Raw genomic sequence first — 14860 nt, 5'->3', positions numbered from 1 at the left:
TCTCCAGACGGAGGCATGTTGAGTAAGGCTCCTGCCAGCACAGCTCTCAGACAGGCACCCACTGGTGTTAGCCTTGGCAGGAAAAGCAGCCTCATGAGTGAGGTCTTGTAACTTGTGTCATGTGTCCTCGTCATTCTGTCCCTCTTCTCATTAAGTGACGAAAGAAATTGTCCTTTCCTCATAGCACATTGATAAAGTATTCAAACATAAGGAACTGCAGCAACAGCTTGTGGACGCCAAACTGCAGCAGACGACACAGCTGATAAAAGAAGCTGATGAGAAACATCAGAGAGAGAGAGAGTTTGTAAGTGCTGTTTCTTAAAAAAAGAAATGATGGCCAAAATTGTGACCAAAGCTATTCTGCATTTCAAGTAGCACTAGGTTATGCTAATTTTTTTGTTCTAGATTATAAAGGGCATGTGTATTAGAAGGCATTAGCCTTTTCTTTCTATTCAGCTTTACATACAGAAGATACACTGGAGGAATTAGGCCAACTTAGTGCAAAGACCTGCATTCATTGCACTTTTCTTTGCTTGGAATATTTATTTCACTTTTTAGATAATGGCTACCAACGTTAAGGATTATACCAGTGTTTAGCACATTATATTTGAGAATTCAGTTTAATAGCAAGCTTTACAAACATGGGTGTCCTATTGATACATACTGTTAGATTTTGTTTCCAAACAGGTAACTTATACTTTTCTGATAAAAATTTAACAGAATTCTCTGCACCCTAATCACTCAGCATTATTCCCAGAATATGTACTCAGATTATGTTGTCTGTCAATAATTGTGAATACAGTGGAATCTCATTGGGTATATATACTTAATACATGCACATTCAACTTTACCTGCTTAACCAAAAAATAAAGAGGAAGTCAGAAGAAGTGGTTACAGTAATGAAAAGTGTCCCATGCAGCTTTCACTCAAGTCCTTTAGGCCCCAAAGTGAGCCAAATATGAAGACTCGGATCCCAGTGGGGCCTCATGATGAGAACATGTCATGCTGAGTGCAAGTCCAAGGTTAAGAGAGATGTATTTTTTGCACAGCGTCTCCTTTCACATGAACTGACAGTGCCATCCTATGCATAATTGAAGAGACAGTTGTCATTTCCCCAGTTGGAGTAGAAATGTCATACATGGACACACGATACATGTATTTCTGGTTGGTTTTAAAGACTTTTCAAGACTAATGGACTAAGTGTGACATTTTACTTCAGGAACTGAATTTCACAGCTGCCTACTGCTATGTAATTTCACTATATAAACTCAAGTATATAAATTAAAGCTTCCATTCTATTAGTCTCCCCCACTTAAAAAAAAAGTGATCGGATACCAGTTTTCTGATTTTATTGTTTTTGCTCCCTGCCCTCTCACCCTGCCTCATCTTGCCTCTCGTAGAGCAGAAGGGCTTTCTAATTTTTCTTTTTTCCCGTACTGTATGGCATGTGAGATCTTAGTTCCCTGACCAGGGATCAAACCTGTGTCCCTCATGGTGGAAGCATAGTGTCTTAACCACTGCACTGCCAGGGAAGTCCCAGGGAGACTTTCTGAATGACTCAGATAATATCAAGATTCCCACCCATATTTTCTGCTAATATTAGATTTCTAATTGTTTTCATCTGAAAAAATACAATTTAACCCTGAGTTTTATAAACTTGTTATTAGGCCTCACTGTTACTTTCTCTAAGGAATAAAAGTGTATTCCTACATTTGTAAGTGTTAACAGTGGAACAAATCAAAGATACAGGTAATTAGCAATTGATGGTGACAGCTGATTTCATTCATAGACGTAGTAATATCAACTTTTTCATGATCTAACATCTCATGGTTCTTGCTAAAATAATGAAGGATTAAGCCCAACTATCTGGATATTGGACCTTGTAGTCATCTTTTAATTACTATTAGTATTTTGCCAGAATGTTTCTGTTTTCTAGTTATTAAAAGAAGCAACGGAATCAAGACACAAATATGAACAAATGAAGCAACAAGAAATACAACTAAAACAGCAGGTAACTTGACAGCAGGGGTGGTAGAATTTGTAAGGAAAAAAAAAATCTATGATTCGTTTGATACATACCTTGAATCTCGTCTCAGATGCTTTTGCTTGTTCCCAGCAGACCTGAGAGTGGATCACATGTCCCTCTTGGAGTTTTCCTCTTCATTTAGGGTGACCCCCTCAACCTGACCTGCCTAGGACCTTCCTGGTCTAAAGTCCTGAGTCCCAGGAACCAGGCAGAAGGGACAGTTGGTCCCACTGTCTGCAGGGTCCTAACTATAGTTACCATGCTGTGTGAGATCTCCGGTACTTACCCATCTTCTAATCGAAAGTTTGTACCCTAAGACCAATACCTCCCCCTTTCTCCTCACCCTCTACCTCTGGCGACCACCACTCTATTCTGTTTCCTTGTGTTTCACTTTTTAAGATTCTACATGTAAGTGAGATCATACAGTATCTAGTATTTGTCTTTCTGTGTCTCACTTATTTCACTTAGCATAATGCCCTCAAAGTCCATCTGTGTGGTCACAAATTGTAAGATTTTCTTCTTTCTTATGGCTGCATAATATTCCATTTTGTATATATACCACATATTTAAAAAAAATTTTTTTTTTTGACTGTGCCATATGGCATGCAGGATCTTAGTTCCTCAACCAAGGTTCCAATCCATGCCTCCTGCAGTGGAAGCAGAGAGTCTCAACTACTGGACTACCAGGGAAATCCCTACAACCACATCCTCTTTATACATTTATCTGTTGATGGACACTTAGGTTTCTTCCATACCTTGGCAATTGTGAATAATGCAGATTAGGAACACGAGAGTGCAGATATCTGAGACCCTATTTTCATTTCTTTTGGATACATACCTAGAAGGAGAATTTCTGAATCGAGTTATAGTTCTGTTTTTAAATTTTTTGAGGAGCCTTTTTACTGTTTTCTGTAGTGGCTGAACCAATTTAATCCACCAACGGTGCACAAGAGTTTTTTTTTTCTCTACATTCTCACCTGCACTTGTTATCTCTTGTCTTTTTTGTTTTAGTCAATCTGACAGGTGGTTTTGATTTGTATTTCCCTGATGACTTGTGATAATTGAACATTTTTTCATGTACTTGTTGGCCATTTTTATGTCTTTGGAAAAATGTCTATTCAAGTCCTCTGCTGGTTTTTTAATTAGATTTTTAAAAATTTTAATTAATTTTTTCTATTGAATTATATGAGTGTCTTATATATTTTGGATATTAATCCTTTATCAGATATATATGGTTTGCAGACATTTTCACCCATTCTGTATGTTGCCTTTTCACTTTGTTGATTGGTGGGGTTTTTTTTTGTATAGAAGCTTTTTAGTTCAGCGTAGTCCCATGTGTTGATTTTTGCTTTTGTTGCTCTTGCTTTTGGTGTCTTATCCAAAAATTCATTGCCAAAACCACTGTCAAGGAGCTTTTTACCTATGTTTTCTTCTAGGAGTTTATAGTTTCAGATCTCCTATTTAAGTTCTTAACCTATTTCAAGTTAGTTTTTGTGAATGGTATGAGGTAACAGCCTGGTTTCATTCTTCTGCATGTGGTTATCCAGTTTTCCCAATACCTTTTATTGAAGATACTTTCCTTTTCCCATTGAGTATTCTTGGTTCCCTTGTCAAATATTATTAACCATATTTGCGAGGGTTTATTTTGGGGCTCTCAATTTTTTTCTTTTTTGTGGTTCCATACAAATTCTAGGATTATTTTTTCTATTTCTTTGGAAAATGCCATTGGAATCTTGATAGGGCTTTGACTAGTATAGACATTTTTAACGATATTGACTCTTCTGATCCATGAACACAGAGTATCTTTCCACTTATTTTTGTCTTGAATTTATTTCTTTTTTCTTTTTCAGATGTTTTGTCAGTGTATAGAAACACAACTGATTTCTGTATATTGATTTTGTGTCCTGAAACCTTACTGAATGTACTCTACCAGTTTTCTGGTGGGGTCTTCAGGATTTTTTGTATATGAGATCATGTCATCAGCAAACGGTTTTGCTTCTTCCTTTCTGATTTGTATGTTGTTTATTTTTTGACTAATTGCTCAGGCTAGGAATTTCACTATTGTGTTGAACAGAAGTGGTGATAGTGGGCATCTTTGTCTTGTTCCTGATTTTAGAGGGAAAGCTTTCAACCTTTCACTGACTCTTGAGTATGATGTTAGCTGTGGGTATGTCATATATGGCCTTTATTATATTATGTTCCTTCTTTGTACCTAGTTTGTTGAAGTTTTTTTATTTTCTTTGTCCGTACCACACAGCTTGTGGAATCTTAGTTCTCTGACCAGGGATTGCATCAGTACCCTCATCAGTGAAAGCACAGAGTCCTAACCACTGGACTGCCAGGGAATTTCCCTTTGAGCTTTTTTTGTTGTTCAGCATTTTTATCATGAATGGTGTTGAGTTTTACCAAATGCATTTCCTATATCTGTTGAGGTGATCATATGATTTTTGCCTTTCATTCTGTTCTGTTAATGTGGTATATTTATTGATTTGCCTATTTGAACCATCCTTGTAGTTTTCTTATCTGGCCTGTACTGTCTTTTGGTACCAGGGCAATGCTGACCTTGTAGAATGAGTCTGGGAGTATTCCCTTCTCTTTACATTTTGAGAAGAGTTACCAATTCTTATCAAACTCTTCTCAAAAAGTAAAGAGAAGGGAATACTTCCAAACTCATTCTACAAGGTCAGCATTGCCCTGGTCTTTGGAAGGACAAATTGGAATCACGATTGCTGGGAGAAATATTAATAACCTCAGATAGGCAGATGACACCACCCTTATGGCAGAAAGTGAAGAAAAACTAAAGAGCCTCTTGATGAAAGTGAAAGAGGAGAGTGAAAAAGTTGGCTTAAAGCTCAACATTCAGAAAACTAAGATCATGGCATCTGGTCCCATCACTTCACGGCAGATAGATGGGGAGACAGTGGAAACAGTGTCAGACTTTATTTTTTTGGACTCCAAAATCACTGCAGATGGTGATTGCAGCCATGAAATTAAAAGACACTTACTGCTTGGAAGGAAAGTTATGACCAACCTAGACAGCATATTAAAAAGCAGAGACATTACTTTGCCTACAAAGGTCCGTCTAGTCAAGGCTATGGTTTTTCCAGTGGTCATGTATGGATGTGAGAGTTGGACTATAAAGAAAGCTGAGTGCTGAAGAATTGATGCTTTTGGACTGTGGTGTTGGAGAAGACTCTTGAGAGTCCCTTGGACTGCAAGGAGATCCAACCAGTCCATTCTAAAGGAAACCAGTCTCAAATATTCATTGGAAGGACTGATGTTGAAGCTGAAACTCCAATATTTTGGCCACCTCATGCAAAAAGCTGACTCATTGGATAAGACCCTGATGCTGGGAAAGATTGAGGGCAGGAGGAGAAGGGGACGACAGAGGATGAGATGGTTGGATGGCATCATCGACTTGATGGACATGGGTTTGGGTAGACTCCAGGAGTTGATGATTTACAGGGAGGCCTGGCGTGCTGTGGTTCATGGGGTCGCAAAGAGTCGGACACAACTGAGTGACTGAACTGAACCCATGAAGCTGTCTGGGCTTTTAGGCTTTTCTTTGTTGCCTCCCCACTTTTTAACCCAGACCCCTTCAGTTTGTTCTAAGGTGCCTTGTGTGGAGGAAGGGTAACAGATGCTTCCTCCCTACTCAAAAAAGAGGTGCAGGAAGGAATTCCCATGTCTTTACAGACAGGTGAAATTAGGCATTTGTAGCAACAATTCATCTTTTCTCAGAAAAGTTTAGCTAGGTGATGAAAAATGTATTACTCATTTTGAAAGTTTATCATGTAATGAGTTTCTTTAATGTATGAACTCTAGATTCATTCCAAAACGCAGACTGGCCTGAATCTTTATGAACATATCTTTTTTTAAAAATTGTTTATTTATTTATGGCTGCACTGGGTCTGCATTGCTGCACGTAGGCTTTCTCTAGTTGCGGCGATCAGGGGCTACTCTTCGTTGCGGATTCTCTTGTTGTGGAGTACAGCCTCTAGGTGCCTGGGCTCAGTTGCCCCTTGGCATGTTCCTGGAGCAGGGATCGATCCCATGACCCTTGCGTTAACAGGAGGATTCTTGTCCACTGGACTACTAGGGAAGCCCTGAACACATCTTTTGAGTGCTCTTGGTCTTCGGGCGTTTTACAGTGTGGTGACACTCATTTCCCACAAAGCTAGCCTAACTTAAAGTGACAGTGGGAGAAGTCTTTTGAACTTTCCACCATAAATTATTGTGCTAGAATGCTTCTAGGAAATTTGAACCCTTTATTAGCCTTATCAAGTCAGTTGTCCATGTAAACGGAGAAGAGAATCGATGTGGAAAAGATATAAAAAGTTTATATATGGCTTCAGAAGATGGACTTTAATGCAAGGCCCCAGAGGGCCCTTCTGCCGAGTTCACAGCTGCTCAAGCCCTGTTGTACTCTCAGGAGTGCTGCTTCTCTTGTCTGTGATGGGTATTGTCCTGAGTAGTGTTACCCGATCATTACTGTGTTCCTTTGCTGCCACCTCTTCCTTTCCTGCTCCCTAAATGTGCAGTTCTTCCCAAGAGTCCATCTTGTCCTCTGTTCTTGTTTGCCATGTCCGTTTCCAGGCTTTGTTGATGAACTTTTCATCTTATTGGTGTGTTTTGACCACTGTTTTGTAATCTAGGCCCCTAGGTCCAAGATGGTAGTTGTCACATACTGATTACCCAGAGGGGCTCAGCATTGAACTCTGCTGGGACAGTCCACCCGGATGTTCCATATTTGATTAAAAGCAGACCATTCTAAGAATCTCCCTAAAGTGCCAGGACTGCTGTGTCCATCCGCCTGAGCTTCATCAGTGTTCCCGACCCCAGGCCAGCAGCCCAGAGACTCTGTCACCGTGCGCCCATCTATGAGCTGCTCTGTGCGGAAATCCTCTGTGCTCTTCTCTTGGCCCTGAAATTTCTATTCATCCTGGCCCTTGGCCTCACCCTTCCATGGGCCGCTATGGCTGTCTTATCATTACCTCCTCTGGCCTGGTGCCACTGGTAGCATCGCTTTTGGTCTGCAATTCCTCAGCCAGCAGAGCTGGCCTCTGTCTTGCTACCAGCCTCTCCGCTCTGTCCTGGATCATCGCCCCCTCCCCTCCCTGGTCGCGGCTTCTCTCTGATGCTATGAACACAGCACTGCTGAAGGTGGAAAGGCGTCGCTGATACTGTTTCTTGGCCTCTGGTGGTCTTTTATTCTCTTCTGCTTTCTTTGTATGTATTGTGTGATCTTGAGCTAAACACTTTATTCCTCTGGGCCTGTTTACTCATCCTAAACTAATGCAATTACATTAGGTGGACTCTTAGGGCTCCTTCCTTGTCTGAAATGAAAAAATTCAGCCTGCCCTTGAGACATAGCTCTGGCCTCAGCCACAGGCAGCAATTTTTTTCTGACCCTTCCTGTGCCTCCTCCAACCCCGGCTTCGGTGAATTCCTGTCCTGGGGGAGGAAAAGGCGACTCATGTTCCACATTTTGCTTGCCTTGTCAGTTGGTGTTATTTTCCCACCTAGAATAAAAATTCCTTCAAGGTGGGAGTTAAAAGAAATATTGATGTTTCTACCTCTTTTTTCTTTTTTTCTCTTAACTATACTCCCACTGAATTCTTTCTCCCCCAACCAAACCAGTTCTTTGGCTTCTGTTTCATTTTCTTGCCTACGTTAAAAAAAGAGATATCTCTGATATCAAGCTAAGAACTATGCAGGTGGTATTCTAAAAGAATGATCTTTTTCCTAGGATCAGGTTTTCAAATATAAGGAAAGGAGGTATTTCATAAAGGATTTGTTGTATGAAATTTAAAAGCTATTCCACATCCTTCAGTTTTTATTATAATTGGTGGAATGGAGCTAATATTTGTATATTTTAAACAGTTTAAAGATGGTGAGATCAACATAACCTCTTAAGTTTCAGTGCATTTCGGTAGGTTCTTAGAACTGCAGCCATTGATGTCTGGGATTGAGGATTGTTACGTTCTTTTTGAAAGTCTGAGATATTAAATCATTTACCTAGAAGTCTAAATTTTTCATACTTGTTTTCTGTAGCTTTCTCTTTATATGGATAAGTTTGAAGAATTCCAGACTACCATGGCAAAAAGCAATGAACTGTTTACAACCTTCCGGCAGGAAATGGAAAAGGTATTTACCTATTTTAAGTGGAGTATTTGCCTAAAAAGGAATTTATGTAATAAGCTGTTTTAAGCATGTTCGTGGCTTGGATGTATTCCTGTTTTTATTGTGCTCTCCATCTCTTCTGATCCTCCAGTGGTGGCATATTTTGTCACTTTGCCCTCAGTAGTACCACATGGAGCTAGTGCTCTCTAGGCTAGTGAAGTTAACTCCTCTGTTAAATACAATTTGTTGTTAGCAATAAAGTGGTATATTTTTTGCTTGTTATGTCTGTTTTCTTGGCTTCAGGTGATACCCCCCAACCCTCCCCCAATCCTTTTCACCAAGCATGGTGTCCTTGAAGATTAAATTATTTAATGACAAGCCAAGCCCAGAACGCTAACTACGTATTTTGGTTGGTTGATAATTATTGGTATTGCTACCTTTTTAGCTTTCTTTTTTTCTTTTATACTCACACTGAATTCTTTCTCCCTCCACCAGAGTGATTTTTGGGGCTCTGGTTCTTTTTCCTGCCTACAATAAGAGCTGTATCCTGGATATTAAACTAAGCCAGTGTCTACACCTGTACCCATGCGTCCATCCTTACACCGGGTGCTTTTAGGGAGGGAAGCATAGGGGGAGATGGTGGTGGCAGGACCATGGCCCTGAGCTGAAGGTCCACATTGTGTGACTGGAGGCGAGTTGTGTACCCTTTCTGTGCCTTCCTCCTTAGAAATAACAAAAATGCTTGCCCTTCATAAAGTGGAGTATTTCAGGCAGTGCTTGGTGGGGGCAAGGGCTCTGGTGACCCCCTTCAGGCATCAGGGGAACCCAGAGGCTGTGGCCAGAGGCATGGGAGTGGTGGTCGGGGGTGGGCAGGCGGTTGTTGTTGTGCCAGCTTGTTGGCGCCAGAGTGAAATCTCGTCCTGAATTTCTGAAAACTGGGCTCTGGCAGTGTTGGTTAAGAACATTCCTCTGATTTTTGGATCCATTTTATTTTTTAGCAAAACCTGAAGTGGTGAGTTGTAGTCGTATTAGGGAAGCTGAGGGTTAGTGACTTTCCCCTGGTCCCCGGTCCCCTCTGCTGCTTCTGGTTCCCAGACGACTGCAGCCTCCAAGGTTGGGGCAGAGGCGAGCTCTCCATCTTGGGGAGGAGGGGGAACCTCATTCCTTCTGAGAATCACATGAAGTTGTTAATGCATAGAAAATTCAGGAACAGATGTTTTTGGTATAACTTGGGAAGGAGGATGGCTGTCCTTGGCCCAAGCGAGCGCTCAGAGTGTGCTGGCGGGCAGCTTCCACCAGGTGTCGCTGCCTCTGAAAAATGAGCTGAGATGTGTTTTTCTCACTGTTTGAACCCCGCTTTGGCCACCGCCACCCTGGGAGTTGGAGAGAGGAGCTCTACCCACCCCCGGCACTGCACCCAGCGGTACTCTGGGGTGGGCAGGGGCATGACGGGGCCAGGGAGGACCGGTCAGGGTTGGAGTTGGCTGTAGAGATAAGAAACGGAACTTTGAATTTAAATTTGCAATTGTGTCAATTCACAGATGACAAAGAAAATTAAAAAACTGGAAAAAGAAACAATCATATGGCGGACCAAGTGGGAAAACAATAACAAAGCACTTCTGCAAATGGCCGAAGAGGTGAGGTGGTTTCCCGTGACTAGGGTGTGGTCTTAGCTCAGGTTGGGGAAGCACGCCACCTTGTGGTTGAGCACGGTTGAGGACTGGCCAGAGCTGGGGCAGAGGGCTGGTGCGGAGTGGAGTCTGTCCTGTCAGGGGTTAGGCTGTAGGTAGGACCCTGAGTGAGGTGTTGGCTTTCCTACCACCCAGCCTGCTGGGATCCCCAGCTTGTAAGACCTGAGTTGTTGGGCTCCAGCAAGTTTGATTGACTTGGGGTGGGGGTGGGGGTCAGGGAATCGGCCTTTTCGCCAGGCGCCCACTTGGCTGGATCAGGTTTCCCAGTGGGAGCACAGGCCACCAACTTGGGTGCCTGTCTCTAAAGTCCTTACAAAAAAGCAGCATAGTACTTTTTGCTAGTCTTACAAAGCTGAGGTTTGCAAACACTAAATAACACACCCTGAATCTTGTTCTCATCTGAGGACTGGTAAAAGGAGAGAAATATATGTGGAAGTGAGTTCTTCTATTTTTAAGCAAGCCCTTATTTTTTCTGCTAGTCTTTGGTGGTGAGTATCTTGAATTTCCTTATTAATTTATCAATACAAAATGCTATTAAAGGTACACTTTTTTTTTATTACTTTGCTTCTTTTTAAGAAACATGACAGAGGGATTTTCCTTTTGTCACATCATAAGCACATTAACTGGTGTCCATAGTTAAGTGTGCAGAATGCAGCTAGCTGGACGTTAGGAAGTGTTTGAAGAAATTGAACATGTTCAGGTGGCTCCAAAGACTTAATTTGTTGTAACCAATAATGTAATTCATGCTCAGTTAGGTTACATAAACCCTGCCTTTTCTCCTCTTTATAGAAAACTGTCCGAGATAAAGAGTACAAGGCCTTTCAAATAAAACTGGAACGGCTGGAGAAGCTGTGCCGGGCTCTGCAGACAGAGAGGAACGAGCTCAATGAGAAGGTGGAGGTGCTGAAGGAGCAGGTGTCCGGGAGGGCGGCAGGCGGGGGCCCAGCGCCACCCGGGGCCCAGCCCTGCGCCACCTCGGCTTCTCCCGAGGAGTCCGGTGCCACCTGGCAAAGTGCTGCCCGGGTTATCCCTGAGGCCGGGTCCCTGGGAGCCGGGCCCGGCATCGAGTCAGTTGACTGAGACCAAGTATGATCACTGTACTGAGAGCTCTATTTTGTGTATAACTTCCTCTGTTAGTAGTAACTTGGTTTTGTGGTGAAAATTTTCTTACTTTTTCTACCATATCTGTATTTTCTTAGAACTACTGGACTTAAGTGGTACAGGAGGCTGCTTGGCAGGTTTGAATAGTTTTACTCTACATTTTCCTCAGCTGTGTTGCACATCTGCCTCGTTCCCCTTCATCAGAATGCATGTGCTCATTGCCGTTTTCCCTCTCCCTTGCTCCTTGCACAGAATTTTGTCTGAATTAAAATTTCATTCACCAGGGCTGACCATTACAAGGGAACTTTGTTCTGATAATGGTTCCTTCTTTTTTTCTTCTTTTTTTGGCTGTGCTTTGTGGCCTGTGGGATCTTAGTTCCCCAACCAGGGATTGAACTCGTACCCTCAGCAATGAAGGCACTGTGTCCTAACCACTGGACCGCCAGTGAACTCCCTGATAATGGTTCCTTGATGTGAAAACAGTATTCATATAAATATCCACACACACACCCGCCCCCCGCCCCCCCCCACCGTGAATATAACTCAAAAAAGAAGGAAAATCAAGATGATTGAGTTCAGTTGCTCAGTCGTGTCTGACTCTTTGCAACACTGCACGCAAAGCCTCCCTGTCCATCTAAATGCCAATAAAACTGAAGGCTTGGGTCAGAAACAAGCACAGCATATTTGATTCAAATTAGCTTTTTGATATATCACTTGACAAATTGAGATGTCCGAAAGCCTAGAATTTCTGTTTTGGCAGAATATGTACATAGAGGTATAATTTAAACAAAGTAGTATATATAGGCAAATTATTGGAGAAACAGGCTTAATGTTTATGTGACTAAAAAATAGTCCCATCACTGTTTTCAGGTTAGAAGCACCTGGTTGGACCACCTGAAAGCCTACAGTGTGGGGAGCCTGGTGGTTTGCTTTTCAGTTGGGATTTTGGGTGCACATCCTCACTTCCCATGGAGAGCTGCCACTGACAGTCCTTTGTCAGTCTAATACAATGAGGGTAAAATCATTGTGTAGCTTTCCTTAAGCAGAAGTCCCTCCACTACTTTCTGGCTACTTGAAAGTTGGGTGTCCAACCAGCAGTTCTCCAGGGTTCTTAAAAGGGAATTTTAATTATGCTCATGCTAGCTGAGACTGGTTTTATTTCATGTCTAAAACAGAAAGACTGGAACCAGCGTTTTTAACTTAAAGAAAATGTGGCAGAGAGCTAACTAGCCAGGATCTATTTATTTATTACTTACGCTTTTGGTCTGTTTCTCACCCTTTTCTTAGTTTTTATTCTTTTTTATGGAAAAACAAAACAAAACAGTATTATCAAGGTGTCTACACTTGGAATGGGGGACTTCGGAAATGCAGCACATCACTTTTGGATTTGTTCTTTAATAACTTTCCTCTGTTCTTCACAATGTCAAATGTGGTCAAGTTTATACACATCATTAACCAGGCTGCACTGACAAGTTTGACTTTGTCCCTGGTATAATTTGCATTGAAATACTTTATGAAATAAAAAGGTTCTACTAGAACTGATGTTATTAGCACATTCCACTGAGCAAAACTATCAAACTGACACTTCTTGAATTGCTTACTGGACTGAACAAACTCTTCTGTCCAGTTAGAAGGGTTTTCTCTTTGTTAAAGTTTTATTTGTCCTGTCACATTCGTGGTCTAAACTGGGTTGAAAGAATTAAAAATTGTCGGCAACAGCGCCTGGAGTGGAGGATTACGTCTAAGCTTCCACCATTGGTCATGTTAATCAAAGGGCCAGACAGTGGAGGAAAAGAAACCCACTAAGTTATCTTATTACTGTCAAAATGAGTCGGAAGCAAAAACAAACATCTTTCTCCAACATCCTTTTATAAATATCACCTTTGGCTACTAAATGAAATAGTGGACTCATTTCCCTGAGAGGAAATGGAGGTATATATCAGAAATATACTCTACTGTAAAATTAGTACTAATGATCCCATTTCACAAGCGCTCTGCTGGATGTACAGCTCTTACTGTCTTAAGCCATTTGTGTAGCCCGCCACGTTTCTTTGTGGTGCTTGTCCTGTGTGGAAGATCATAAAGCTCGGACCTGTTGCATATTTTCAAGGGCTTTATAAAGCGACGTGATTAACAGTACTTGGCCTGCTGCTTTTGGCTTGCTATGTATTTTTAGCTAGATGCTCTCATGGTGTTTAAAGGACATGGATTCTGTCTGGGGTGCATTTGGTATCCTTTCAGAATCTTTCCTCTCATTACCCTGTGAATAAATACAAATGGGACCCTCTGAAAAGGAGACGCTCCTAAGGCAATCACCTCGCCAGCCCAGCATTGTGGCTTTGTAGCACGCTCCATTTCTACCACATTCTAGAACACAGATGCTACTAAGGCTGGCCCAGGGAAGATTAAATGTCAAATTTGCTTCAACTGCATTTGTTGCACCATCATGGAATCTTGATGTATATTATTTATAGTGGCAGGAGACTCCAAGGAATAGAGAAAACTTGGGTCTTGGATAATGGACCATTTCATCCTCAGACTTGTAGGAGTACATTTCTTGGTCTTGAGACCAGTATTTTTTAGTTATGTATGCAACTGCCTTTATTACACCTGGTTATCAATTCAATTCTCAGGTGTTGCAGAAAAATCTACCTCTTTCAGACTGTAGATGGAAATAACTGTGAAAAAAATGATGCAGATATCTTCTAGTTTGTGCTAAACACACTGCTTTATTTTTACAGCCCACGTCTTTCATGAGGATACGAATTGTTTAAGAGGCAGTCTTGTTTTGCTTTTCAAAGACATTTTGTAGAGATTTTTCACTAATGTGAATCTGATTTTATCTACTCAATTCTGTATAGATTAAGTAAATATGTATGATAAATTTAACAGCTTCTGTGTATTTTGTTGCCTGTGTAACCTTAATGTCTGTCAAATCCAAAGACAGTTGAAGATACTGTCCTTGTGCCTTAAAAGGTAGTTTCATTATTGTATGACTTAAGAAAAAAGGGCTGGTGCCCCAGGCACTCTGGCTGGGGAAAAGTTTTATGTAGCCAGACATGTTAGGACTTTTTTTTTTAACCTCTAAAAACAGAGGACTAGGAAAATTCTGCACTGTAGCTGTTGTCAGAGCTTTAAAAATCCAGGACTATGGATTTCTTGAATTTGGCCAAGTCTCAGCACATTCCAAGGTGTTACTTATCTAACTAGCAGAGTGTGCATGTACACAGAGGCACATATGAAAGACCTTAGTTGATGGTGAGCAAAAGTATTTAAGCACACACACCCAAAAATGAAAATAAAAAGTATTTAAGCACAGTCATAAGTTGGCAAGCTTTTTCCGTAAGTCAAACGTTTAGGATTAGTGTGCTGCTTTTTTCCCGAACAACCTTTAAAAATCAATGTAGAGAATTCCCTGGCAGTTCAGTGGTTAAGGCTCAGCACTTTCACTGCCTGGGGCCCAAATTTAATCCCTGGTTGAGGAACTAGGATCCTGCATGCCTTGTGGTACGGCAAAAAAACTTTTTAAATTTTAATAGAAGAAAAATCAATGTAAAGACCATTCCTAGCTGGCAGGCCTTACAGAAGAGGTTGAGGGCCAAGCTGCAGGCTGGTTTGTTCGCTCTGTTGACCTGCCACACAAGCAAACAAGCTTGTATTTTTGTTTAAAGCTGCCCAAGTTAAGGCCCAAATGGCTTATGGGTCAAATGACATGTAAGTTAGGTAGTTCTAGGTTCACCGATCAACCACCAAATACAGACACCTAACTTCTCCCCATGTTTGTATTAGGATACTACGGTGTACCCTGGAAAGAAAATTCAGTAAATTCCTGGTGTGTAGTGTATACCCAAAAGCCGCCTCATAAAAAAGGGACATCCATCCATACACACACTCCCCACCCCCAAACCCAGGGTCTAAA

The 14860-nt window shown here is 41.5% G+C and overlaps 1 protein-coding gene across 1 annotated transcript in view; it reads left to right on the top strand.

The window, feature by feature from the left end:
• TXLNG (taxilin gamma) overlaps positions 1-13830 on the top strand; it is a 45067-nt gene extending 31237 nt beyond the window's left edge. The window contains exons 6-10 of the mRNA XM_043895400.1: positions 185-304; positions 1937-2011; positions 8081-8173; positions 9691-9786; positions 10630-13830. Coding sequence (XP_043751335.1) covers positions 185-304; positions 1937-2011; positions 8081-8173; positions 9691-9786; positions 10630-10920 — 675 coding nt within the window. The 3' untranslated portion in view covers positions 10921-13830. The remainder of the gene's footprint in view (positions 1-184; positions 305-1936; positions 2012-8080; positions 8174-9690; positions 9787-10629) is intronic.
• Positions 13831-14860: the final 1030 nt, after the last annotated feature.

This window comes from Cervus elaphus, chromosome X (assembly GCF_910594005.1).
Source record: "Cervus elaphus chromosome X, mCerEla1.1, whole genome shotgun sequence".
In the NCBI taxonomy this organism is placed as follows: domain Eukaryota; kingdom Metazoa; phylum Chordata; class Mammalia; order Artiodactyla; family Cervidae; genus Cervus; species Cervus elaphus.
This window is presented reverse-complemented; position numbering and strand designations above follow the sequence as displayed.